At 38.6% G+C, this 27,954-nt stretch overlaps 1 protein-coding gene across 1 annotated transcript in view; it reads left to right on the forward strand.

Annotated features, from left to right (window-relative positions):
* The first annotated feature begins 5,354 nt into the window (after positions 1–5,354).
* The window catches only part of CCDC186 (coiled-coil domain containing 186), a 53,849-nt gene continuing 31,249 nt past the window's right edge, over positions 5,355–27,954 (forward strand). The window contains exons 1-4 of the mRNA XM_004763822.3: positions 5,355–5,581; positions 16,577–17,257; positions 21,184–21,310; positions 25,931–26,059. Of these exons, the coding sequence (XP_004763879.2) occupies positions 16,611–17,257; positions 21,184–21,310; positions 25,931–26,059 (903 nt within the window). The 5' untranslated portion in view covers positions 5,355–5,581; positions 16,577–16,610. The remainder of the gene's footprint in view (positions 5,582–16,576; positions 17,258–21,183; positions 21,311–25,930; positions 26,060–27,954) is intronic.

The raw sequence follows: 27,954 nt of genomic DNA on the forward strand, positions 1-27,954 counted from the left end.
GCTGCGCCTGCGCAGTCCGCGCCCACGTGCGCCCCGTGGCGCCCACGCATGCCCTCCGCGTGCAGGAGAAGCCAGGCTGTGCCTCCGGGAGGGGGTGGAAGACATAGCTGGACCCCAGGATTCCGTGCTCACGAACTTCCTCTTCCAAGACAGTACCGCGATTCCAGCAGCTTCTAGAAATTTGGCCCTGAGAACTCAGATGGTGCATTTTGAGCACAAAGTCGCAGACCGTATCTCTGTAAGGGTCACTTGGGTCTCATTAACCACTTAAAGTCTTCCAAGGTTCTTCAAATTAATCTGCTACCTCTGCCTGGAAAGTCAACACAGGTGATCACTTTTTCCCTGACCAAGCGCACCTGGTTATATGTTGGTGCCACTCATATAACTGTAAAACTTTCTTTGGAAGGGACTAGGGACCGTTCAAGCAAATTCAGTAGAAAAATGGTAACCCCATGTATGTATCACCTAGTTTTAACATTGTCAATTCACGCCCAGTCTTGTCTGCATTCGTTCCCCCCCCCCCCCCGCTTCTCCCATTGTTTGGAAGCAAATTCTGGTTTGTATGTTTTTTTCTTTGTAATAGATTTTTTTAAAAGAATGATTTTAGGGACGCCTGGGTGGCTCAATTGTTTGGGCAGCTGCCTTCGGCTCAGGTCATGATCCCAGCATCCTGGGATTGAGTCCCACATCGGGCTCCTTGCTCCGCAGGGAGCCTGCTTCTCCCTCTGACTCTGCCTTCCACTCTGTCTGCCTGTGCTCGCTCTCCCTCGCTCTCTGACAAATAAATAAATAAAATCTTAAAAAAAAATGATTTTAGATTCACAGAATAAAGTGAGAAGATAGAACAGAGTTTCCCACATTAACCACACTCAGGTTCCCCTAATACTCATATTACAATAGTAGGTTACATTAACTACAATTAAGGAACTAACATTGATTGATACATTATTACTAAAGCCCAGAGTTTATTTAGATTTCCATAGTTTTTACCTATTGTCCTTTCTATGAGCCAGAATTCTATTCAGGATACCGCATTATTACATTTAGTTGTTATGTCTCCTTAGGCTTTTCTTGGTTGTGGCAGTTTTTCAAACTTTCCCTGTTTTGATGATCTTGATAGCTTCCAGGAGTTCTGGTCAGGCATTTTGAAAGATGTTCCACTGTTGGAGTTTGATGTTTTTCTCATGATAAGACTAGGATAAAGAATTTTTGGAAGGAAGGCTAAAGAGGTAGAGTGCCATTTGTATAGCACCATATCAAGTGTACTTCTTGTGAACATGATTCATGACGGTGGGCATTTTCCACCTGTAGGGATCAAGATGATGTCACTCATGTCAAGGGGTGATATGGTCAGAAAAGCAGCCTAGGATATTGCAGGTAAGACCAGATATCACCAAAACCAGTTTAGACTGGGAGTGCTAAAGGTTAATAACCTGTAAGGCCTTGAAGACCTAGGAGCTGTTAATCACTAGAGCCAGAAAAGGCCTGCAAAGGTGCAAGACTGATGAAACTTCTGTAAAAAGGGAGGATTTCTTCAGTAAACTGCCAGACTCTCTAGAAACTGACCCTTTCTCATATGATCACATTCAAAGGCAACTGCTATGTAAGGCTGTGCCTGATTGATCTCTGAACATAATAGAGATTCTCCACTTTTGAACATATTAAGCTGTAAGTGTCTAGAACTGGTGTAGACCCAACGAAGACCTCATCTTAATCACGCTCACAGACTATCTTGGTTTGATTCATTAAGTTCTTACCCTTAGTGTGTCTTGTTTATTGCATAACTTTGTATTGTACTTTGGTGATGTGTATGAAGCCAAGTTAAATGCACAGTGAAATGCATTGAGTTAGTCATTGAGTTAGTATCCTGAACCTGCTTTCAATTGTATTAACCTTACTTTATGATTGAATAAAGCTGACATTGCGGAAAGACACACCTCCTATATACACCTTGATAACATGCTTGATACACCACCACCTGACTAGTGTTCTTCAGATTTCTAAAGTTATTGTTTTCCCTCCCTTTGCATATTATACACTTTGGAAAAAAGTCATTCTACATGGTCTACACCTAAGAAAGAGGGGTTAAGAGTCAGATACCGAAATTATTTCAAATTTGTTTGCACAAGAGATTTGTCTCTTCTCCATTTTAATATATTTGATCATATATACTGTATGATCATATATACTTAGTATGAACTTGGGTTTACTTTATACTTTGGATTATAATCCAACACTACCTTAGTTCCATGCTCAAATATTTCCAACTTTGCCATCGGGAGCTCTTTGTGTTGGCTCTTGCTGTCCTCTGACATATTCCCATCAGTGTGGGTTATTTTTATTTTTATTTATTTGGGGATTTTGGGATCACATTTACTTTCTGGGACATTGTATCTTGTTACCTATACATGTTTATATATCTTTAAAAGATAATAACTTTTGAAAGCAGCACCAAAACTTTATAATTAACAATTTAACAATTTCTTAATGTCATGAAACTAGTATTTAAAATATCCAGAGAGTCTCAAATGATTTTTAATAATTGGTATGTTCAAATCAGGCTCCAAGCAAGATCTTATATTGTATTCAGTAGATGTATTTTAAAAAGAGATTTCCTTTTGGGGGCTTCTGGGTGGCTCAGTGGGTTAAAGCCTCTGCCTTCGGCTCAGGTCATGATCCCACGATCCTGGGATCAAACCCTGCAAGGGGCTCTCTGCTCAGCAGGGAGCCTGCCTCGCCCTCTGTCTCTGCCTGCCTCTCTGTCTAATTGTGATCTCTGTCTGTCAAATAAATAAATAAAATCTTTTTTTTTTTTAAAGAGATTTCCTTTTTATCCTTTTCTTGCAATTTATATATTGAAGTAATGGCAGTTTTTCCTTAAGTTCAATCTTGAGCATATCCCCTCTGGCAAGAATACTTCACAGGTGACATTGTGTTCCTCTAAAGCATCACATAAGAAGACACTTAATAATCTAGTTGTTTCTCTTTGGAGGATATTAAAATTGATCTCACAGTTTCAAGTGTTGTCGGCCCCATCCATTCACTGGCTTTTTGTCTAATGATTCTATTTTTTTTTTTTAAAGATTTTATTTATTTATTTGACAGAGGGAGATCACAAGTAGGCAGAGAGGCAGGCAGAGAGAGAGAGGAGGAAGCAGGCTCCCCACTGAGCAGAGAGCCCGATGTGGGACTCGATCCCAGGACCCTGAGATCATGACCTGAGCCGAAGGCAGCGGCTTAACCCACTGAGCCACCCAGGCGCCCATCTAATGATTCTAGACTTGCTGATTGTTACCCAGATCCCTTATTTCATTAGGGCTTGCAAAATGCTGATATCTATTTTCTGCATTTATTTATTATCGTTAAAGAACGTTCCCACATTTACTATTTGATTGAAAGTCAGTTTGTAACAGGAAAGTTAGGATGCTTGACTCTTGTGTCAGTTTTCAGACTGTGATGATTCTTTGGCATCTTCAAAGGTGACCAGTGATGTTTTAAAAAAATCAGCACACATTAATTTTAAATAGTAGAGGAGTCGCAAATGTTATATTTTTTAATGCTAAATTGTCCTTTGACCAGTAGGCACACTTTTGAATTGGCTCCTGAGTTTTTGACACAACTCCTACGATTTTTCTTCTTTGCTTTCTGATACATGTATCTTAGACTTCCTTGTACCTTTCCTGTTCCAGACTTAGAATCAGTCCTTGATTTCCTAGGGGAGCTCAAGTGATATTTTGTGGGAAATTATACTTAGAAATGATGGAGAATAAGGGTATGTATTGTGCTGATTGTTAATCCAGGCCTTTTCAGTGGACAGACTTTTAATGAAAACAAACAAACGAACAAACCATGAGCTCATACTGATATTTCTAAGTTCAAATTTAGGATTGCAGAATTTTTACTTAATTCCTTTTTGTATTTGTATTTCCTTTCTCCAACAATGAAAATCTTCGTATCCAGAAATAAATTACTTATATGCTTTGAAACTAGTATATATTTCAGAAATAACACTATGAAGGTTATTACTAACCATATGAGCTATGAAAAAGGCTTAGATTTTTCTCCGCTGGAAAAATATATCTCACTAGGAACGTTTGGTCGATTGTTTTTTTTTTTTTTTAAAGATTTTATTTATTTATTTGACAGAGAGAGATGACAAGTAGGCAGAGAGGCAGGCAGAGAGAGAGAGAGGAGGAAGCAGGCTCCCCGCTGAGCAGAGAGCCCGACGCGGGACTCGATCCCAGGACCCCGAGATCATGACCTGAGCCAAAGGCAGCGGCCTAAATCACTGAGCCACCCAGGCGCCCTGGTCGATTGTTTTAAAGTCGATTTATTTCTTCGCTATCAGAAACACTTTAACTGCAAAGTGTGTTTCACTGCAGTATTTTCATTTACGGATGGAGGTGCCATTTCCTGTTGAAAAGGAAAGAGGAACAAAGTGACACAATGTTGAATTTTTTTAGCGGTTTGTCCCCCTAGCAGTTAGTATCAAAGAAGCTTTAACAGAACAGGAACAAGCTTTGCTGTGCAAACTCTCACGCTGACAACTTGTCAGAATTAGGTACTTTCACTCATGAGTTGTGAGTGGGAAGTCCTAAACCAAAGAACATCAATGGACGGCGTAGATTTGCAAACTGTTCCCCTTACTTATCTGGATCGGATTAGGCGACTTGTATTCAACACACTTTCTCCTCTAATACACTTTTTGTTGCTAATTACTGAGCAGCTCCTGCATGTCAACCCCCACAGTGCGGTCTGGGACAACCAGCGGGGAGAGGACACTTCCCGCGCTCGAGGCGCTCACAGACTGGTGCCAGGGACGAACGCACGAACATATTAAACAATGGCAGTGGGTGCCAGACTGAAGATGCGAACGCGGCGTTATGGAAACCCCCAGAATCTCTCCCAGGGACGTATTGTCAGACGCACAGGTAGGCTCCTCCTGCTAACTGCGTCTACGTCAGGTGCAAGGTTTGCGCGTCAGAGCTGAGAAGTCACAATTTGGAATTCTTTTATTGCTTTATGCCCCTGACTAATATGAGAAGGGTCAAAGGGTAAGGTGGGCTTGTATCCAATGAGAGCGTCCTACAGAAAGAACACGCGTGGGGTGGGAATGGCGTGAGAGGCTGGACAGGACCAGCAGGATGGCTGGCTAGCCGAGTCAGTCCGGGCGTGGGTGCCCAGCGAGTCTGAGCGAGGGGCTGGACGCTGTGTGGGCAGGAGGCGGTGCGGCCCCGGCCCCGCCCACTGCAGACAGGTTACACCCGCCCCGACGTGCGTCGCGTCACACCGCCTGCCCCTCGCTGACTGGCTCCTCCAGGGAGCCCCGCCCCCTCAGCTGTAGTGGGGCCGGCTACGGCGTCGCCGCCATCTTTGTTGATGTGTCAGCTCCGCGGGGGATTGGGGAAGCCAAGGAGGAGGGAGCGCGGTGTCGGCCCTGTCCCTGGTCGCTGTTTCCACCCCCGCCCACCCCCGCCCACCCCCGACCTGGTCTGCCGGACCCAGCTATGGAGAAATTAGGCCCTGAGCCTGAGCTTCAGCGGCCTCGTTAGGGGTGCGGCCTGAGGCTCGGAGAAGTGGGGTGAGTGCTCGACGGGCGCCCGGAGCCGACTGCAGTCGCTGTGGCGGCGCTGAGGGACTGCCCACCTCCCCCGCGGTGCTGCGGGTCCCGGGTCGGCTCTCCGCCTGGCTTTTCTCCCGGGCAGGGGAGGCTGGCGAGCGCTGGGGGGACGGACTTAGGAACCCCTCTCTCTCCCTCCCTTGTTCCCTGGGTCCCGGGCCGGCTGGCGAGGCGGCGGCCGAGAGGTCGGCGGGGGTCGGGGGCCGCGCCTCGGGAGCGGTGCTTGGAGAGCTGCCTAATTTGGGCCGATGGCCTGGTCTCCCAGCGCGAGCTGCGGTTAAACCCCACCTGCTCGGCTGTTTCTCCGACTCAATCGCCTATGTCTCTTTCCGTTTTCAAGTTGACTGTGTGTGTGTTTTATGTTTACGGTTGTGCTGACTTTTTGCCGTCTTACGAACTCTTCCGTTACTGGGATTTTAATGTGATTTTAAGTAACTTGAAGGCGTTTGTTTGGGATTTTGGTTATGAGAGATACTGTTACTGGTTTTTATGTTGCCTTTCTTCCAAGGACATCGGGCATTGATAAACCTTGGCGGGCAAGGATATTTCAAATTTGTGCAGACTTGTAACATGGGAAAGCCTCTTGTGCCTGTCCTCCAGCCGCAAGCGGGGGGGATAGCGCAGGTGTAATTGATGCTTAGATGTTAGCAGTTGAACCACTGTAGCTAATAGTCCCATCTTGGTTTTGTTTAAAGAGGTCTGGATTTGGAGTCGGAGCGTCTGGATTAGAATCTGTTTCACTTGATAGTTTTGTTACCTGTGGGGATTAGTATAGTAAAAATAATGATGTGCAGGCATTTGGCAGTTTTCTCCGTGTGTGTTTGTGATGTTCCTTGATGCCTGGTGGTTTTACTTCTCCCTAAATGATAGGCTGGAAGTTTTTTTTGTTTTTTTTTTTTTTTTTTTTTTTTTTTTTTTTAGGAAAAGTGTGCAGTAAATCAGTGGAACAGTATTTCAAAAGGTGTGCCGGTAGGCTTTAAAAAAAAAAAAAAAGATTGCTCAGATATGCTAATTGAGGGTGTAGTTTTCCTAACTACAAACTACACCTTCAGATTCGCGGAGTTAATCTTGTGTGGAAGATTAAGGTTCAAGAGACATTGAGGGCGAAACTGAACTGTCTCCTTGTGAATAAAGTCTCTTCTCTGTACAGATACTTTTCAGCTTTTATTCATCATTACAAAAATAGAAAAGTGATGATTGGCCTCATTCCTTTTTTCATTTTTGGTCTTTTCATTTGATTTAAAATTAGTAAAGGTGTTGAGTAATTCACAAATCTTAAAAAGAGTTAAAACTTTGCTTTGTAGTAGGCAAACATATATAAATACTCCATCTTCTTGGAAATGCCTGGCTTGTGTTTATGTTTTTTCCTGAAAATGCATGGATTGTGTTTATGTTGATGTTATTATTTTGAATCCTTGTCAAATTTAGGATGCCAGCATATAAACCTAGAGATTTCTTTAAACAGTGAAGGTTTCAGAGAGTGTCTCTCGTATTTCAGAGTCTCGTTGCTAACATGAAAGGAGTGGTATAACAGTAACTACTCTGACCTTTTAGTTCCTTCACCCGTAAATGCAAGAGTTGTCCTTTAGGGCTGTTCAATGACAGCGAAGCTGATGTCAGTTGCTTAGTATATTCAGTTTAAAAATGCCTGTTTGCAGCTACATGCTGACATCACTAAGTGCAGAATACTCAATACTGTTTGAAGCAGCCTCATTTAGAAATTTATAAAAATTGTCTTTCTCTTTGAAGAATGACTAGAAATCTGTACTTTCCAAATTTAACAATTTCATATTAAAAGTAAGAATCTGTGACCTCAAATTCTGTGGTTTTTTTTCCAATAAAATTCAGGGTTCTGTTTTTTTGTTTTTTTAATCCCATATTTTTGGCTTTAAACAAAGCTAAGTGTCTGATTTATGCTCACGACATGATCCTCAGGGTTCTGAGATTGAGGCAGCCTGGGGCTCCCTACTCAGCCAGAAGTCTGCTTCCCCCTCTTCTCCCTCTGCCCCTCCCCCAGCTTGTGCTCAAGCTCTCTCTCTCTCTCAAATAAAATCTTGAAACAAAGCTGATTCTTGAACTTCTCATAAACATTCACTGGGCTTGGGGTATTGTAAATCTTATATTTAGTATTTCAGGGCAACAGTGGGAGTATAGATCATTTAAATTTATAAATAACCCTCTATTAGTTTTTCAGACTTCTTTTTTTTTTTAAGATTTTATTTATTTATTTGACAGAGTTTACAAGTAAAGTAAGCAGAGAGGCAGGCAGAGAGAGAGAGAGAGAGAGAGAGAGAGGAGGAGGAGGAGGAAGCAGGCTCCCTGCTGAGGAGAGAGCCCGATGCGGAGCTGGATCCCAGGATCCTGGATCATGACCTGAGCTGAAGGTAGAGGCTTTAACCCACTGAGCCACCCAGACGCCCCAGTTTTTCAGACTTCTTGAGAGTTATTATTTAGCTACTTAGATTATAAAAATCTACTTGGACCAAGTAAACAAGGAGAAATATTGGCATGAAGGGGCAATACACACAAAAGTCAAAATTAAACCCACCAAGGAAAGTATTGAAGAGATTGTGAGTATATTTGTCTGTCAGTAAGACACACGAACTGATAGTCTGCTTTGGGGATGATTATGTAGTCAGTACTAATGAATAATGTTTTTAGTAAACTGTATCATATGAATATTAACTGAATGCAGGCCAAAGTTGGTTTCAAAATTTAAACATTAACCAGAACCCCTTGATAAAAGAAAGACTTAAAACTTACTTTTATAGGGGTGCCTGGGTGGCTCAGGGGGTTAAGCCTCTGCCTTTGGCTCGGGTCATGATCTCAGGGTCCTGGAATCGAGCCCCACATCAGGCTCTCTGCTTGGCGGGGAGCCTGCTTCTCCCTCTCTCTCTGCCTGCCTCTGCCTACTTGTGATCTCTCTCTCTCTGTCAAATAAATAAATAAGAAAAAGTCTTTAAAACTTACCATTAATTTTTTGTATTAGTCTCCCTTTTTGAAAAGGGAACTATAGGTTAGACTTTTTTAAAAAAAGTTTTTAATTTGGGAAAATAATAGCCAAAAATACTTTTTATATTTCCTGAGACTCATTAAAGTTTATATAGTGAGTGCTCTACAGATACATTCAAAATAAAATTTCTGTATTAATAACTTTTTGCTTTAAAACTTGTTAGAGTTCGGGCGCCTGGGTGGTTCAGTGGGTTAAAGCCTCTACCTTCCGCTCAGGTCATGATCCCAGGGTCCTGAGATGGAGCCCCACATCAGGCTCTCTGCTCTGTGGGGAGCCTGCTTCCTCCTCTCTCTGCCTGTCTCTCTGCCTACTTGTGATCTCTGTCTGTGAAATAAATAAATAAAATCTTAAAAACAAAATAAAATAAAAAACTTGTTAGAGTCATAAAATTACATTGTCTAAGAGGGGCGCCTGGCTGGCTCAGTGGGTTGAGCCACTGCCTTCGGCTCAGGTCACGATATCAAGGTTCTGGAATTGAGCCCCTCATGGGGCTCTCTGCTCATTGGGGAGCCTGGCGCCCCGCCCCCGCCTCTGCCTGCCTCTTTTCCTACTTGTGATCTATCGAATAAATAAATGAAATCTTTTTTAAAAATTGCATTGTCTAAAAGTAAACATAATATGGAAGATGACTTGATAATGTGATAGATGGAATGGCCATTTACCTCTTTTTCCTGCAATCCCGATGGATCATAATTTCTCTTTCTCCTGTTATCCTGTCATAGGATTTGGTACTATTTGAGGGGCACTCCTGCTGCATCTGTTGCCCTGAGGTTTTTTGTTTTTTTGTTTTTTTTGGTTTCTTTTAGATCGATTGGTTGGTTGATTATTTATTTAGGAGGGAGAGCGAGTGTGAGCAAGCAAGCGAGCATAGGAATGCTCAGACTCCATTACTGAGTGCGGAGCCCTATTCTGGGCTTGATCTCAGGACTGTGAGATTACAACCTGAGCTGAAACCGAGTGTCAGCCGTGTCAGCCGCTCAACCAGCTGCACAACCCAGGCACTCCCTGAGTTTATCTTTCTAACATCTTTTCTTGTAATGTAATGCACATAACTGTGAAATTTACTCTGCCCTGAGGCTTAGGTGCAAAGCTAAACAAACCCCCAAGGGGATGATTGACTTTGACTTCATACTCTTTAAACTGGTAGGATAAAGGCAAAAATTGACTGATACGTTTTACGTAAAGAAAATTCATTAAAGTTAAATTTTACCTACAAACTTAGAATATAAGTACCATAAAGAATATTTCTCCCTTTTGAAAGAACTTAGAGTTCTTTGAAATAGCTAGCTTAGTTTTTAGTCTTTTTTTTTTTTTTTTTAGGTTTTAATCTGATTTGCATGAATTCACCTTCTTTGAACTTAAGTGTCTGGTATTTTCATCATGTGAAACAAGGTTTTCATGTTATTTACACAGGTTCCTTTTTGTTCTGTTAGTTTATTCCACTTAAAAACGTTATCCAGGAACGTGTTTGTATTTTAAAGGTGACATCCATCAAAAATTACTTATTGGAAAAAAAAATTACTTATTGGGGTTTGTGGTCAGATTATGTTGGACTGTGGATGCATTTTTGATGTAATTTATTGCTTCTGATTTTAATTGCCATGTCACAGCCTTGTTAGGATTGGCCATATAAATTATTCTTTTGTTCATGCTGCTTTTAAAGTATGTGGGGAATATGTGAAAAAGTGTTTAGAGTAATTGGCCTAAAAGGACAGGGAACCATTATAGTGAAGAACAGGAGTGCTCTCACAGACTCAACTTGTTTATCTTAGTGGACATGATTTTGAGAAATACACAGGTGGTGTTTGAGATTCATATGGTATAGTTTGTAATTTAAAAATTTGTTGTTGTAAATAATATTTATGCTGCACTGAGCCAGATTTTTCTGTTGGATTTAAAACATTTATGTATATCTTACATAGCTTCTGAGGGAACTTTGACAGATGTTCATATTAAAATGCTGTAAACACAAAGAGTAAAAGATTTAAGAGAGAGCCTTTTTAAATTTTTTTTTTTTAAACATAGAGCTTTTAAATATATTGGTCCACTATACCCAAATGTAAACTCCCTAGCGGATGCATGTTTTCTTCACTGCCTTGTTCCCAACACATAGAATAGTGCCTGCACATGCTCAGTACATGTTTGGTGAATGAATTAATAGTTCGGAAATGTATTTAAGGCTTGGTACTTTTGTATAGGGCGTGTTTGATAAGCTGTTGTCAAATATCTGTGGATTAGATTCATTCGTATTTGCAGTTTATCGAGTAAGCTTAAGCTTTTTATTTATACTGCTAATTACTGAGAAAACAAGTAACTGTACTAAGAGCTGTTAAAGACAGTGTTTTTATTTGTAAGGCTCTTAATATGGAAATAATTTTGTAGAAACGTGAGTTCTTGCATTAAGAAATGAAACAGGTGGATAATGGTTGGCCTTAAGGCAAGTAAAAAATGTTTCTTGACCAGTTGCCTACAGCTGATGAGCTCCAGTAAGAGCGAAACCAATTCTCACTTCACTGAAACAGTATGAAGTGTGAATTGGTCCTGTAGTACTGTGTCAGAAACAACTTTGGAAAAAAGTGCTTAAACTGAGAGGAGTTTTGTGACTGTTAGGTTTTAAATACAGTATTTTCTCCTAATGAGTAAGAGATGCTAAAAAGTCAGATAACCTGTGTTATTTTTTTTTAACCTCAAAAAAGGAATAGATATTGTAATTTGTATAATCACTATATCTTTATACATGAGTGGGGATTTGATTTATACAAGCACTTCTTATTTAAAACAGTCTTATAAACAAATGTCTAGTTTTATATCCTTTCCCTTTAAACTACCCTGAGGTTATTGGGTCCTCAGGAATCTTGATGACAATTACCCCTGTCCCCCAAAGAAAAAACCTGGACAACAGCCAGACTGGCCCACATCTGTATGGACAACTGGAGTCCCACAAAAGGACTCAGCTGTTCCCTCCCTCCACAATTACCTGGTTAATTGAGGATATAATCAAGCTCATTGTGGTGCCCCTCCCCCCACCAATCTTTTACAGTTGAGCTACTTAATCTTTGGTGATGGCTTTGTTGCATATATGTATATGTCATATATACACGTAAATTTTCCTTAATCCCTCTACCTTTCCTTTTGTGTCCAATTAGTATTCATTTGAGCATCAGAAAGCTCAGTTTGCAAGCTCAGTGGTTACCAGGTGTCTTTTTATTTGAAGACTTTTTCAGAGGTCAGGGACTTTTAATGATCAACAGTATAGAAAGTACTTGTCTTTTGAAGTTAAATTTAGCTATCTTTAATTTACGGAAGGATAATATGTAAGACAGTCTAAGCTGAGGTAATCATAAACACAGGTTTATTTGTTTTTGTTTTTTTAATCTAAGTGAATATTCAGTGGAATGAGACAAACTTTTATTCTTCACATTACAAGTCTCAAATCATTGTATAAACCCAGTGGACCCCACCTCACTGAGAACTGAACAGCATTTAACATTTGCAAGAATGAATGCAAATGTAGTGGAGAATATATTTGTAAATATATATTTGAGAATATATTTATAAATAATGATTTATTATCATTATTGCTGGAGATTTAAGAGTCTTATTCAGAGTTAGTTCAGAGTCATGTTCCTCCTTGCTGATACAGAGATCATTTAAAAAACTGAAGACTGTTCAAAAGTGTTCCAAGGAAGGCTGTGACTGTGTGCTTAATGAGTGTAAATGCAGTATGTTTTCATTTACTGGGGGTATTTTTGTACTTAAATGAGAGAAAATTTGAAGGAAGATGAGGTGTTAAAATTGGACCTTTAAATATAATTAGACTCTGGATAGACAGAAGAGAAGGACATTCTAGATGGGAGCAAAGCCATGGAAATGTTAATGTGAAAATTGGAGGATTCTTGAGTAGACTGGTCAGGGACTGGTAGGTTATATTGAAGTCCTAGGTTTTAGGAATGTGTTGAGAGAGAAGATTGGGAAAGTAGTATGATTGGTTTACCCAGGTATTGCATCTCTGAGGTGTAAACAAAATGGTTTTAGTTTTTCTGTAGTAGGTCTCTCATCCTTTCCACTTCCTTCTGGAATATAGTCCCCTAATAGTATATTAATTTGATGTCTTATCTTTCTGCCACTTTTGATTACGAGAGAAAATTTATTCCAGAAATTAAGAAAGATTTCAATCATTAAAAAAAATAAAACAAAACTAAGCAACCAAAAACATTAATCACAAACTCCTTGTTCTACTTAAAGAAAGATTGAAGGTGTTAGTTCCCAGCTGCTTCGATTAATGAAGAGGTAACTTAGCTCAAAATATGTCCCTTCTTTTTTTCTCTAGCTAGCCCTTTTGGAGTTGGGGGAAGAAGACCAGCCAGGGGAAGTAGAACCTCTAAAGTAGGAACCTCTAAAGAGGCAAGAGATAGCCCTGGTCTCGTTCTCATTTGTCTGTTTGCATTTGGTGGTGGTCTCTGTGGAGGTATTGTGTGGCTTTTTTAGGAGCTTTTTTAGCTTTTTTAGGAGCTTTTTTAGCTGCCCCTTCTGCCATCGAGGGGCAGCCCACTTCATAGGGCAGCTCCTGTTCCCTGTTGGCAGAGCCACTGTAGTACACACTTCAACCCCTTCTCTGGATTGGGTGGCACTTGGGCTGGTTCTGTCTCAAGACACATGCCCGTTTCATGGAGTAAAATTGAGAAACCAACATTTCAAGTGTTACAAGTATGAAGTGATTACACGTGGATTGGGTTGTAAGTCGGGGACAATGGCAGTAGAAAAGAGTTGTATAATTGGAGACATGAAATTGGTAAAAGACTATGAGGGCAAAGGAAAGAAAGGATTCATGACTAGGAAAAATGATACCATTGTGGTGCCTGGGTGGCTCAGTCAGTTAAGCGTCTGCCTTGGGCTCAGGTCATGATACTAGAGTCCTGGAATCAGCCCCACATTGGGTGCTCTGCTCACTGGGGAGCCTGCTGCTCCCTGTTTACCACTCTGCCTACTTGTGCTCTCTGTCAAGTAAATAAAATCTTAAAATAAAAATAAAAATAAAAATGATACTGTTGACAGAAATAGAAAGGATTAACTGGAATTGCTCAATTATGGGAGCTATAATTTTGATTTGGGATTTATGCCATTTTGAGTTTGAGGTTTTCGTGGAACATCCATTTGAAATGTCTTTATTCAGGTGAAGATTTTAATATGGACATAGAGTGAAAGCAAACAGGTAATTTGTTATTTGTAACTCAAGAATGTCAGACTGAAAGTAACTAATGTGGATATCAGCTAGGAGTTGTTGGTTCAAATTATCAAAGTGATTGTCAACTTTATTTTCCCTTCTAGAATTCAATTGAATTGTGGAAAATATGAATGCTGGATAAAAGGATAAGTCTTTTTTTTTTTTTTTTTAAAGATTTTATTTATTTATTTGAGAGAGAGACAGTGAGAGAGAGCATGAGCGAGTCAGAGAGCGAAGCAGACTCCCCATGGAGCTGGGAGCCCGATGTGGGACTCGATCCCGGGACTCCGGGACCATGACCTGAGCAAAGGCAGTCGTCCAACCAACTGAGCCACCCAGGCGTCCCAGGATAAGTCTTGACAAAGCATGACCTACATTATCTAATGATAAAGTTTCTTCTTTATGCTGGAGAGTCATAATCCCTTTATATATTCTAATTTAAATAGATTCTTTGTTCTCTGTTTTGGTCAGCTGCTATAACATTGGTTATGATGTTTAAAACCATTCATTTTTAGATTTCTAAATAAAGATTTCAAATTCAGCAACACATTCACAAGTTATATCTTAAAGTGACTTACTTTATGAGGAACTATATAGAGTAATACCCCTATTTGAAAATTATTTTACTTTGTCCTAGATTTTGGAATACAGCATGCTTATGAGGCCTATTATTAACTTACTACATTAATTTGTATTGTCTATACCAAGCCTTTAATACTAGTGTGGGCTTTGTCTTGTATATAGGATTACATATGCGGCAAGATAATGGTAATTTCTGTTTCGTTGTTTAGAAATATGTTATACAGATAAGTAATTTGTATTATTAAGGCTAATGACTATACTAGTTGATGCCCCAAAGGAAGAGAGAGGAGGAGGAAGTCTATACTACCTTTCTTAGAATAACTCCTCCCCATTTTCTGCATTCCTAGAATAATGTTTCCCAAACACTAGTTTTATCCTATCACTTCTGTACTTTAATTCAATACTTGAGAATCTACTATGTGCTAGAAACTGTGGTATAATAAAGTATACAAATCTATCATGATTAATTGTCATAAAATTCACTTGTACATATCATTCTGAAGACCTGACAGTCTTCTCTTACCCTTTTTCACCACCCCTCGACTAGGACTTCATCACATACCAATGAAAACATGTATGTTTCTGTTGTTAAAAAATTTTATATTTGTTTTGTTTTCCAGAAGTACACCTTCCATCTGAAATTCTTTCTTTTCTAGTTTGTCAAAACTCTGATCTGCCCCCCCCCCTTTAAAAAGATTTTATTTATTTATTTGACAGAGAGATAGCACAAGTAGGCAGAATGGCAGGGAGAGGGAGAAGCAGGCTTTCCGCAGATCGGGGAGCCCAATGTGGGACTAGATCCCAGGACGTTGGGATCATGACCTGAGCTGAAGGTAGCCGCTTAATCAGCTGAGCCACCCAGGTGCCCTTGATCTGCCCCTTTATTAATCCAACCTTATAAGACACTGGTAACTCATCGACCTTATATGTGGTTTGTTGATATGATGAAAGAAGTTGACAATTTTTCATCAAGATTGCTGTAACATTTTATTTTTATTTCTTAGGATAATTTTTGAAGTTGACCAATTTTCAGAACATGGTTACTTCTACATAGTATATACTATATACTACTATACTATATATGTAGTAAGTACAGTGTATATAATACATATATATATATACTACTTTAGTATATATATATAAATATACACAACTATATAGTAGCCATCATAAACAGTCTAAAAATGTATTCTGGTTGTTGAATTAGTTTGTCAGTGTTTCCGGTATGTCCCGGGCAGTGCAAATTGGCTCCATTTGAGTTGCACTGAACATTGTTTATTCTTGATGAGAATGTTTGGAGATACCATGGTACTTCCTGGATTTTTGCCTGGATGAAAAACAAATTCCTGTCAGGGATCCAGACTTCTTTTAGCTCAGCTTTAGGTGCCTGGGCTATAGATAGTTTTATTATTATTTATTTTATTTATAGATAGTTTTATTATTTAGTTTACCTTCTTTTTTTTTTTTTTTTTAAAGATTTTATTTATTTATTTGAGAGAGAGCATGAGAAGAGAGAGGTCAGCAGGAGAAGCAGACTCCCCACTGAGCAGGGAGCCCGATGTGGGACTTGATCCCAGGACCTGAACCGGAGGCAGTCGCTCAACCAACTGAGCCACCCAGGCACCCCTTAGTTTACCTTCTTAGTAAATTTTTATCATCATTAATTTGTATTGTTTTATAATCTTACTCTTCTAGTGTTTCCACTACCGTCTTATTTCCCCAGTATTTTATTATAGATTCTTGAAATTGTCTTTTTCCCCTCATGGAGCTGAAGGTATTCTAAACAATTCAGTTGAAGTCTAACAATTTAAACTGTAGATATTTCATACCCAACATCTTGTGGGGGTGATTAAGGAATGCCAAATTGTAGTTGAAGTGAAGTTGTATGAATGAATTAAAGGAGGGAAGAGTAGGACTTTTGCACCCTGCTGATTGTGGCACACTTGGATTGTCTGTCCTCTTCAGTTTTTGGGTCTCACCCACGCCCCCCAACAAAATAAAGTCTTTTAAAAGAGTTACTAGTGGTAAAATTCATGGCCTTAGTTATTCTGCGTCATGGAGTTTGTGCTAATACATATAATGTCTTGGTTTAAAAAACTTTATTTTTAAAAATTTTGATGTTTTGACTTTGTTTTAGATGTAAAACGAAGATCAGGAGCAGATTTGAAGAAATGCAGAGAGAAGTGGTGTCAATCAGCATGTCAGAGCACATAGCCTCCATTTCTTCTGATGAAAATCTTGGGAAAACATATGAATTAAAGGAAGACTCCTGCAACTCATTTTCTGTTGATGAAAGCAGCAGCTTAGAAAATGAGTCTAAACTGTCATCATTAAACTTTGATAAAACTTCTTGTCAGCCTAATGAACATAATCAAATTGAAGCGCAGGAAAATTGTACTCAGGATCATGGTGGAGATGAGGATTCTTGTGCTAAAATATGCCCAGAAAATTCTGAACAATTAGGTAATTTTCCTGGTGGAGATTTTACAAAGCAAATTTTAAAAACAAATGAAACAGAACAGACAGTAACACAAATACTGGCGGAATTAAGGTCACCTACATTTACAGAAGCAGCGAATCAAAAGACTTATTCAGAAAGTCTCTATGATACAGACTGCACCAAAAAACTTATTTCAAAAATAAAGAATGTTTCAGCATCAGAGGATTTGTTGGAAGAAATAGAATCTGAGCTCTTATCTACAAAGTTTGCAGAAGAACACCGAGTACCAAATGGAATGAATAAGGGAGAACACGCATTAGTTATGTTTGAAAAGTGTGTGCAAGAGAAGTATTTACAACAAGAGCACACCATAAAGAAGTAAGTTTTTAATTTTGGGGGGATTTTCTCCCCCTGCTGTGGTTAAAGATTGAATTCTTTAAGGGAAGGTATCATCTTGGCCATTTTTAATTCCACAACAGACATGCATGTTGTAGTTGATCAACAAATAATGCATTTAAATAATTGAGCAAATATCAGGTTTGTCTAGTTATTCAATATGTGCCTAAAGGAATAAATACTAATGTGAGTTCATTACAGATCTAGAAATATTTATAAAGACAACTCCAGTTTCTCAGTTTCAAAAGAATATAGAGCATAATGTCAAAACTATGGGAAATTCAAAAGAAAATAAGTCATGCGATTCAGAATTCTTAAAATTCCCATTTTAAATTCATTGGTTTTTTTAAGAATGAAAAGTTAGAGAAGAGTTGGTTGGTTATCAGTAATTAATATATTTTTAGACTTCCCTTGGATTTGGGGGTTAATTTCTGTTTCAACGATAGTTTAGTTTTATTTTATCTTTTCTTGATAGTATTATATCATCCTGTATTTTAGTCTGGATTTTTATATCTAAGTGTAACAAATGTTTAGTCTTTTTTTTTCTTTTTTTAAAGATTTTATTTATTTATTTGAAAGAGAGCGCATAAGCAGGGAGGGGAGGGAGAAACAGGTTTCCCACTGAGCAGGGATTGGAGCAGATCTCAGACTCCAGGATCATGACCTGAGGCAAAGGCAGATGTTTAACTGAGCCCCCCAGACATCCCTAGGTAGTCTTTTATAACCTTTAAGAAAGGAAAGTAAAACATGCTACCCTTTATTAAAATACAGACTGATTCTCTCCTTTTTTTTTTTGAATAATACTTAAGAGATTTGGAATGGGACGTACATATACAGAGAAAGTGGAGGAGGAAGTCTATATAGTACAGGAGGCTGACAGAAAAAAATATACCATAATCCAGCTATTACTAGATATGTAACTGGCTTTTTTTTTTTTTTTTTTGGAATAGTTCATTTATTTATTTGATAGAGAGGGAGAGCATGTTCACAAGCAGGGCAAGTGGCTGGCAGAGGGAGAAGCAGGCTTCCTGAAGAACAGGGAACCTGTAGGGCTTGATCCCAGGACCCTGAGATCATGACATGAGCCAAAGACAGATGCTTAACCAACTGAGCCACCTAAGTACCCCATGTAACTGGCTTTTAATCATCTCCTTGCCTCTAGTGTTTTCTCTTCTAGACTTTCTTACTTAGTTGATCAGTCTTCCCCAAACCATCTTTGGTTTATTCAGTGAACTGTAATCTCTCAAGCATTCAGAACCCCTCTTTTTTTCTAGTTTTTGTTTTTGATTGTGACAAAATACACATAAATTTTACCATCTTAACTATTTTTAAATGTACAGTTCAGTAATGTTAGGTTAATTCATATTTTTGTGCAACGAATCTGTGTAGCTTTTTCATCTTGCAAATCTGAAACTCCATACCGTTGGCTTAAATTTTCCTGAATGCATCTATTTCCAGATGTCTTTGTATACACATCCATTGTTCTATTTTCTAACATCAGTGTGTTGTCCAGGGTCCTAACCGGAATTCTTAATTAAGAGTGATTAGTTGTGCATTGGATGTAACAGTTTGATTACTTGTGAACTGCAGCCAGGATCCTTGTGCTACAGGTAGTTTTCTGCAACAACTTGAGTGTACACCAAATCAGATAATCTAAGTTAAACCACTGTGCCAAAGAGCTTGAATAAACTTGCATGTTACATTTTTCTCCTTCCCAAACATGTTCATGATTTGCTTCCTCGCTGTGGTCCTTTGCCCACCCTGACTACCTTATCTGAGTGCACCGCTCAAAGGGTACCTGCGTGGCTCAGTTGGGTGAGCATCTGACTCTCGGCTTTTGTTCCACTGGTGGTCTCAGGGTGGTGAGATCTACCTCATTGCCAGGCTCTGTGCCCAGTGGGGAGTCTGCTGGAGACTGGAGAGAATCTGGTGGGTAGCACCCACCCCTCTACTCCCCCCACCCTTCCACCCCAGACCATGTTCGTAATTGCTCTGTCTCAAATAAATTTAGTAAATCTTTAAAAAAATAAAATCAGGGATGCCTGGGTGGCTCAGTTGGTTAAGCGGCTGCCTTCAGCTCAGGTCATGATCCCAGCGTCCTGGGATCCAGTCTCACATCGGGCTCCTTGCTCAGCAGGGAGCCTGCTTCTCCCTCTGCCTCTGCCTGCCACTCTGTCTGCCTATGCTCACTCTCTCTGACAAATAAATAAATAAAATCTTGAAAAATAAAATAAAATCACTGCTCAAGTAACTCTCTGTCCTCTTGCCCTCCTTTAGTTTTTTTTTTTTTAATAGGATGTGATCACTGTCTGATATTTTACTGTGTTTGTTTTTATTTTCTCCCTTTGAATATAAGCACCATGGGGGGGGATGGTTTGCTGACCTACTTCACACAGAAGAGTATAGGAACATAGTACGTACCCAGTAAGCATTTGTCCAGTGAATGAATGATCCTCAAAGTAGGAGAAAGATGTAGGCTATGGAGCTAGACTTAGGTCCAAATCTCAGTTGAAGCACTTACTAACTCTGTGACCTGAAATAAGTAGCGGGCTTCAGGGTTTTTTTTTTTTTTTTTTTTTTTTTTTTTTTTTAAATTCATAAAACAGTTAATTTCATAGGCTTATTTCATAAACCTGAATATTAAATAATGCACTTAAATTTAGTAGGGGTGCCTGGGGTTGCTCTTTTGGTTAAGCAACTGCCTTCGGCTCAGGTCATGATCCCAGATTCCCAGATTGAGTCGCGTCTGCTTCTCCCTCTGACCTCCCCTCTCATGCTCTCTCTCACTCTCTCTGTGTCTCTATCTCAAATTAATAAATAAAATATTTTTTAAAAAAGATAAACTTAGTTGGGGCGCCTGGGTGGCTAAGTGGGGTAGGCCTCTGCCTTCAGCCCAGGTCATAATCCCAGGGTCCTGGGATCAAGCCCCGCATGGGGCTCTCTGCTCAGCAGGGAGTCAGCTTCCTCCTCTCTCTCTGCCTGCCTCTCTGCCTACTTGTGAGCTCTATCTGTCAAATAAATAAATAAAATCTTTAAAAAAAAGATAAACAGTAAATATAATTGTGCAATAAGTGTTAACTAATAGCTATTGCTATTAATAATTCCAAAGTATTAGCTGTTAGCCTCTTTAGATGTCTTATTTATATTTTTCTAGGGGACACAAAATGAAATTTCTGCTCAAACTTTTATATTTTTTATGTTTTTTTTTAATGTTATTTTGGTTTCTTTATTATTAGAATGTTAATTGAATATTCTTAAAATCTCCCATCCAAGTACTAACCAGGCCCGACCGACCCTGCTTAGCTTCCGAGATCAGACGAGATCGGGTGTGTTCAGGGTGGTATGGCCCTAGACAGAATATTCTTAAAGTCTAAAGCAAGGAAAAAAAAAATCTAAAGCAAGGTTTTTCACCCTTAGCACTGTTGGCATTGGAGCAGATCATTCTTTGGTGCTGGTGGGACTGTCTGTACTGTGCATTGTAAAATGTTTAACATCCCCAACCTCCACCCAAAAGAATCCAGTAGCAACCCCCCAGCCCTGTTGTGGCAACCAAAAATGTTCCCAGGCAAATGCCTGGAAGGGCTTTGCCTCAGACTGAGAACTACTGATCTGGAGGAGTTCAGATCCTGAAGGGATAAAGTACATAGCTGAGATACCCAAAGTGGTAAATTTAAGAGAGTGTGGTTTTCTTTATTGTGATTATAATTCACTTGATTTGAAATACACAGCTTCATAGAGGAAGTTAATAGCCTGACTGCCAGAAAATGTTTTGTAAAGTATAATATATGATTACAAAAGGACTGCTTAGGAATGTTAATATATTAATCATAAGTATCTATAATCTGCAAACATATTTCACATCTCCATTTTTAATTATGCATTACTTATACTGCTCTTTTTATATTTAGGTTAATTAAAGAAAATAAGAAGCATCAGGAACTCATCTTAGACATTTGTTCAGAAAAAGACAATTTAAGAGAAGAACTGAAAAAAAGAACAGAAACAGAGAAGCAGCATATGAGCACAATTAAACAGGTAAAAAGACAAAAATCTTTAAACACTACACTTCAATTTCTAAAATAAATACATTCTTGAAAATTTGTATATAAATTGAAGTTCTGTAACCTAAATTGTATTTTAATTGCAGAGGATTGTTTGGTGTGTAAAGCATTCTTTTTTTATGAAATGGGAATCATAGCCTGATTTTTATTCTCTTATGAAAATTTGTATTTTTATAGGATACATGTGGTGTATTTTTCTATATATAATAGAAGTCTGAGGAAAAAGATTTGATTTGGCAGTCAGACTTCCGACCCCTTAAAGGAAGAAGAAGCAATATGTACCTTACAGGTTATATCTAGCATTAGAATATTTATAAGCTTATAGTTTAAGGTGATTCCATTCTCAGTATTATTGTGAACTCTTTATTTTTCTGAGTTGCCTTTTTTTCCTTCTGTGGACAGGATTAGAAGCATTTTAGTCTTAAGAAGACTTTTGTCTCACCCTTCACCAAAAACTAGGTAATGGGGAAAAAAACCAGTAAACAATTGATAATAAAAATTAAATCAAGTTTTAGTTGCTTATGTCTTGGTATACTTAACACACCATTGCATGGTTGGAAGGTGATTGTATTTGGAAATTTTACTTAATCCTGATTTTTATGTGCTTTAGACCCATACCACAATAAACCAAACTTAGAATTTTAAAATGTGAGGGAAGCTTAATAATGGACGGAAGCCACATTTTGGTAGGTGGGTCTCTGCTGATGACCAGAAACTTCAGAGCAAGTATATGGCAGAGAACCAGAGCTGTTCTTTTCATAAGGTTGTTAGTGGTTGTGCCTGTTCAAAGGAGAAAATAGGATTCTTCTTTCTTCTGCTAGCCAGTATAGCAGGATTTTTTTTCTTAATTTTATCTCTAGATCTCTACCTTTCAGTATGGCAACTACTAGATAGCCTTTGAGCCCTTGAAAGGTGGCTAGTCCAAATTAAGAAACACTGTAAGTATGAAATACGCACTTATTTTGAAGACTTAATATAAAAATATAATATAAAAAAAGTAAAATTATCAATTTTTCAAGTTGATTATGTGTCAAAAATAATATTTTGGATATATTAAGTTTAGTATTCATTCCATGTTTTGCTTCTTTTAAAATGTGTCTAGTAGAGGGGTGCCTGGGTGGCTCAGTGGGTTAAAGCCTCTGCCTTCGGCTCGGGTCGTGGTCCCAGGGTCCTGGGATCGAGCCCCATGTCGGGCTCTCTGCTCTGCGGGGAGCCTGCTTCCTCCCCTCTCTCTCTCTCTGCCTGCCTCTCTGCCTACTTGTGATTTCTCTCTCTGTCAAATAAATAAAAATCTTTAAAAAAAATGTGTCTAGTAGAAAATATAAATTACACATATGGCTTTTATCTTATTGGACAGTGTCATTCTAGGTAATCCTTTCACAAGGAAAATTAGTACCCATATTCTATAAGCTAACATTTAGGGTTTTTTTTTTTTCCATTTGCTTTATTGAGATATAATTTAAATACCATGCAATTCACCCATTTCAAAGTTTACTGTTCAGTGGTTTTTAGTTGTACAACCTTTACTACCATCTTAGACCATTCTATCACTTCTGCCCCTGCAAAGAAACCCCATATCCATTAGTTATCAGTCCATAGGATTTTACGTATACAAGATCATGACATCTGCAAATAGGGAGTTTTACGTATTCCTTTCCAATCCAAGTGCCTTTTATTTCATTTCTTGCCTGATTGCCTGGTCTTGACCTTCCAGTAGGGTGTTGAGTAAAAGTGGCAAGAATGGATATCCTTCTCTCGTTCTTGATCTTAGGGGGAAAGCATTCAGCCTGTTATGATTAAGTTGTGGGTTTTTCACAGATGCTGTCAGTTGTGAAGAAGTACCTTTTTATTCCTACTCTGCTTTTATCATGAAGGAGTTGAATTTTATTAAATGCATTTTCTGAATTTATTGTAATGATTACGTTTGTTCTGTTGATATGGTGCATTATATTAAATGATTTCTGGATGTTAAGCCAGCCTTGCATTGCTAGGATAAATAGCTTTGGGTCATGGTGTATATTTCTATTTATATATTACAGGATTGTTTTGCTGGTACTGTAATTTCCATTGATCAAAAATTTGTCTGTATTCATAAGAGATATGGGTCTTATAGCTCTTTTTCTTGTGATTTCTTGGTTTTGATGTCACGGTAATATTGACCTCATAGAATGAGTTGGGGAGTGTTTCTTCTTTCTTGGGGAAGAGTTTGTGAAAAATCAATTTGGTATTAATTCAGGGCGCCTGGCTGCCTCAGTCTGAGGAGTGTGTGACTATTGATCTTGGGATCATGAGTTTGAGTCCTGTGTTAGGTATAGAGATTACTTAAAAATAAAGTCTTAAAAAAAGAATTGGTATTCTTTAAATGTGTGGTAGAATTTATCTGTGGCGTCTCCTGGGCTTGACTGTTTCTTGGTAGGTTTTTTGTTTTGTTTTGTTTTGTTTTACTAATTAAATCTCTCTCTCTCTTTTTTTAAGATTTTATTTATTTATTTGACAGACAGGGATCACAAGTAGGCAGAGAGAGGAAGGGAAGCAGGCTCCCTGCTGAGCAGAGCCCTACGTGGGGCTTGATCCCAGGACCCTGGGATCATGACCTGCGCAGAAGTCAGAGGCCCAACCAACTGAGCCACCCAGGCAACCCACTAATTAAATCTCTTTACTTAACAGGTCTGCTCAGATTTTCTGTCTCTTCTTGAGCCATTTCGGTAGTTTTGTCCTTCTAGGAATTGTCCTTTTATTTTATCCAGGTTAAATTGGCTGTAGTATTCATTTATACTGTTTTTATTTCTGTAAGGTCAGTATGTCCCTCTTTTATTTCCATTCTAGAAATTTGAGTCTTCCCCCACCCCCTTTTTTTTTTACCTAAAGTCTTGTCAATTTTGTCAGTCTTTTCAAAGAACCATTTTGTTGAATTTTCCATTTTTCTATTTTCTATTTAATTTTCATTCTAGTATTTATTATTTTTTCTTCCTCTTGCTGGCTTTAGGTTTAGTTTGCTTTTCTTTTTCCAGTACCTTAAGAGGAAAGTTTGAGTTACTGATTTGAGAGCTTTCTTCTTTTTAATATAGGTGTTTTTAGCTATAAATTTCCCTCTAAGCACTGCTTTAGATACATCCCCTAAGTTTCAGTATGTTGTATCTTTCTATTTCTAATTTCTTCATATTTTCTAATTTTCCTTATGATTTCTCCCATTTATTGAAGTGTTGTTTGATTTTTACATATTTGTGAATTTCTCATATTTCTTGCTGCTTCTGATTCTAGTTTCATTTCATTGTGGTTAAAGAACATACATTATGGGGCGCCTGGGTGGCTCAGTGGGTTAAAGCCTCTGCCTTCGGCTCAGGTCATGATCTCAGGGTCCTGGGATCGAGCCCCGCATCGGGCTCTCTGCTCAGCAGGGAGCCTGCTTCCCCCTTCTCTCTCTCTGCCTGCCTCTCTGCCTACTTGTGATCTCTGTCTGTCAAATAAATAAATAAAATCTTTAAAAAAAAAAAAAAAAGAACATACATTATAAAGTTTCAGTCTTTTTTTTTTGATTAACATATAATGTATTATTTGCCCCAGGGGTACAGGCCTATTAATCATCAGTCTTACACAGTTCACATCACTCACCATAGCACATACCCTCCCCAGAGTCCATAGATTTCAATCTTTTGGGTTTATTGAGGTTTATTTTATGACCTAGCATATGTTTGGTCCTAGAGAATATTCCACGTGTACTTGATGAGCATGTGTATTCTCCCACTTGTTGGGTGTAATGTTGCACGTGTTAGGTCAGTTGTTTCATAGTTTTGCCTCAAGTCTCCTCTATTTGCTTGTCAATCTTCTGTCTAGTTCTGTTCATTATTGAAAGATTCCCAACTATGAATCACCTCCTTCATTTCTGTCACTTTTTGGTTCATGTATTTTAGTGCTGTATTATTAGGTACATATATACTTAGAATTATTATAAATTAACCATTTAATCATTAAGAAATATTCCTCTCTCTGGTAACATTTTTTTTGTGGTTTATTTTGTATATTAGTAGAGCCACTCCTATTTTTTTATGGTGGTTACTTGCTTGCTGTATCTTTTTCCATCCTTTTTCTTTGATCTGTATCTTTGAAGCTAAGGCATGTCTTACAAATAGATGGTGTATTGTTGGATCTTGTTTTTTTTACTCTAGTCTGACAATCTCTGCCTTTGATATGGTTATTTAATACAATCTAATGTTGTTACTGACAGTACATTTATGTTTGCCTTTTTTTCTATGTCTCATGTCTGTTTTGCTCCTCTGTCCCTCCCTTACTGCTTTCTTTTGTATTAAGTAAATATGTAACATTTGAATTTCTTTCATATTTTCACTATATTTTTTTGAGTTATATCCGTAGTGATTGTTCTAGAGCTTACCATGTCCATCTTATCAGAATCTGCATCAGCTTTATACTGCCTTAGTTCTGATGAGATTCAGAAGCATTATACTACCATTTACTTTTGATTTCTGTTTGAGGTGTATGTTCTCTGTGTTCCCTTTCTTTGTTTATATTTATTTGAAGTATTGGTGGTCTGTTTGGTATAGCTATAAAAATAATATGGAAATAATTTTCTCTACAGTTAGAATCAAGAATAGAAGAACTTAGTAAAGAAGTTAAAATTTCCAAAGATAAACTAATAGCTCAAGACATCGCAGCTAAAAATGCAGTTCAGCAGTTGCATAAAGAGATGGCCCATCGGATGGAACAGGTATTTTTCAAATTATTACCATTATTAACTTTATATTCTGGTGATTTTTTTTCTTGTTTAATATAAACTAATCTGTTAGACTGTTTTGGGTATCAGTGGTATAGAATAGGTAATTAATCTTTCTTAAAATGCTAAAGCAATACATAAATATGTGCTAATTACAAAAATATTTTTAATAAATTAAGGAAGCATTCAGAGGTGCTGGGTGGCTCAGTCAGTTAAGCATCTGCCTTCAGATCAGATCATGATCCCAGGGTCCTGGGATCCAGCCCCGCATCAGGCTCCCTGCTCAGCGGAGAGCCTGCTTTCTCCTCTCTCTCTGCTGTTCCCCCTGCTTGTGCACATTCTCTCTCTCTCTCTCTTTTCTGTGTCAAAATAAAATCTTCAAAAGATAAAAAAATAAGGAAGTATACAGAACAAAAAGTGAAAATCCTCCTTCATTTGTACTTCTCTCTTCCTACACCCAAATCCTTGCTATTCCATTCCTTGTTCCGGGGCCAATTATTGGTATTTTGTTTATGTATTTTAGTACATATACATGTATAAGTCCCACAAGCTTTTGTGTATGTATTCATATACTTACTCTCCTCCTACTTGATTGGAATCTTACTTTGCATCTTTTTGGGGTTTTTTTCCCTCTACTTAATACACCTTGATCATCTTTTTGAGTTGGTATATATGGATTTCAGAAGAGATCATTTTTTTTAAATTAACATATAATGTATTATTAGGCCCCAGGGGTACAGGTCTGTGAATTGCCAGGTTTACACACTTCACAGCACTCACCATAGCACATACCGTCCCCAGTGTGCATAACCCCACCACCCTCTCTTATGGTTTGTCTCCCTCCTGATCCCATCTTGTTGCATTTATTCTTTTCCAACCCCCCATGTTGCATCTCCACGTCCCCATATCAGGGAGATCATATGATCATTGTCTTTCTCCAATTGACTTATTTCACTAAGCATAATACCCTCTAGTTCCATCCATGTCATCGCAAATGGCAAGATTTTATTTCTTTTGATGGCTGCATCAGAAGAGATCATTTAAACACTGTTTTTGTTACTATTATTACCTGAGAGCCTCCTTTTTTTATCCCCCCTAAGATTTTAAGACAGCGCCTCATGTGGAAGCAGGAGCTGGAGGGGGCAGGGGCAGTACAGAGGGAAGAATCAGACTCGCAGCTGAGCAGGGAGCCGGAGGCCACGGCCCCAATCTCAGGATCCTGAGGTCATGCCTTGAGCCAAAGGCAGATGCTCAACGACAGAGCTTCCCCTGAACACCTCCTTAAGTGTGTAATCTTAGTCATCTTCATTTCCTAGCACCATGCCTGACAACTGTTCGTCTTTATGGTGAATTGAATCAGAAAGTATTAACTGATTGCTAACACTGTTAATGAGATGGATCCTGTCCTCTCTACCCTGAAGCTACTATCATAGGTAGCTTTCTTTCCTTTTTTTTTTTTTTTTTTTAAAGATTTTATTTATTTATTTGATGGAGAGATAGCACAAGAAGGCAGAGCAGCAGAGGGAAAAGGAGAAGCAGGCTCTCCCATGAGCAGGGAGCCTAATGTGGGACTCAATCCCAGGACCCTGGGATTATGACCTGACCTCAAGGCAGACATTTAACCGACTGAGCCACCCTGGTGCCCCATAAGTAGCTTTCTGGAAGGACTTTAGGAAACAGATGAACCTCAACCTTTATTTCAGTGATTCTTTTCAATATGATGATTTCAAACCTATGCTATTAGTTCTCAAACTTTTTGTACTAACTGAAGAGAAATAAGATGAGACCTTACGATGTCAGTAAACTCAAAAATAGCCGCTAACTAGAACCAATTGGTAAGCTTTTTAAACAGTATATTCTTTGAAGTTTGTTTTAGAATAAAAACAGAA

This window comes from Mustela putorius, unplaced genomic scaffold, assembly GCF_011764305.1.
Source record: "Mustela putorius furo isolate JIRA1106 unplaced genomic scaffold, ASM1176430v1.1 tig00003909_pilon_pilon_pilon, whole genome shotgun sequence".
Classification (NCBI taxonomy): domain Eukaryota; kingdom Metazoa; phylum Chordata; class Mammalia; order Carnivora; family Mustelidae; genus Mustela; species Mustela putorius.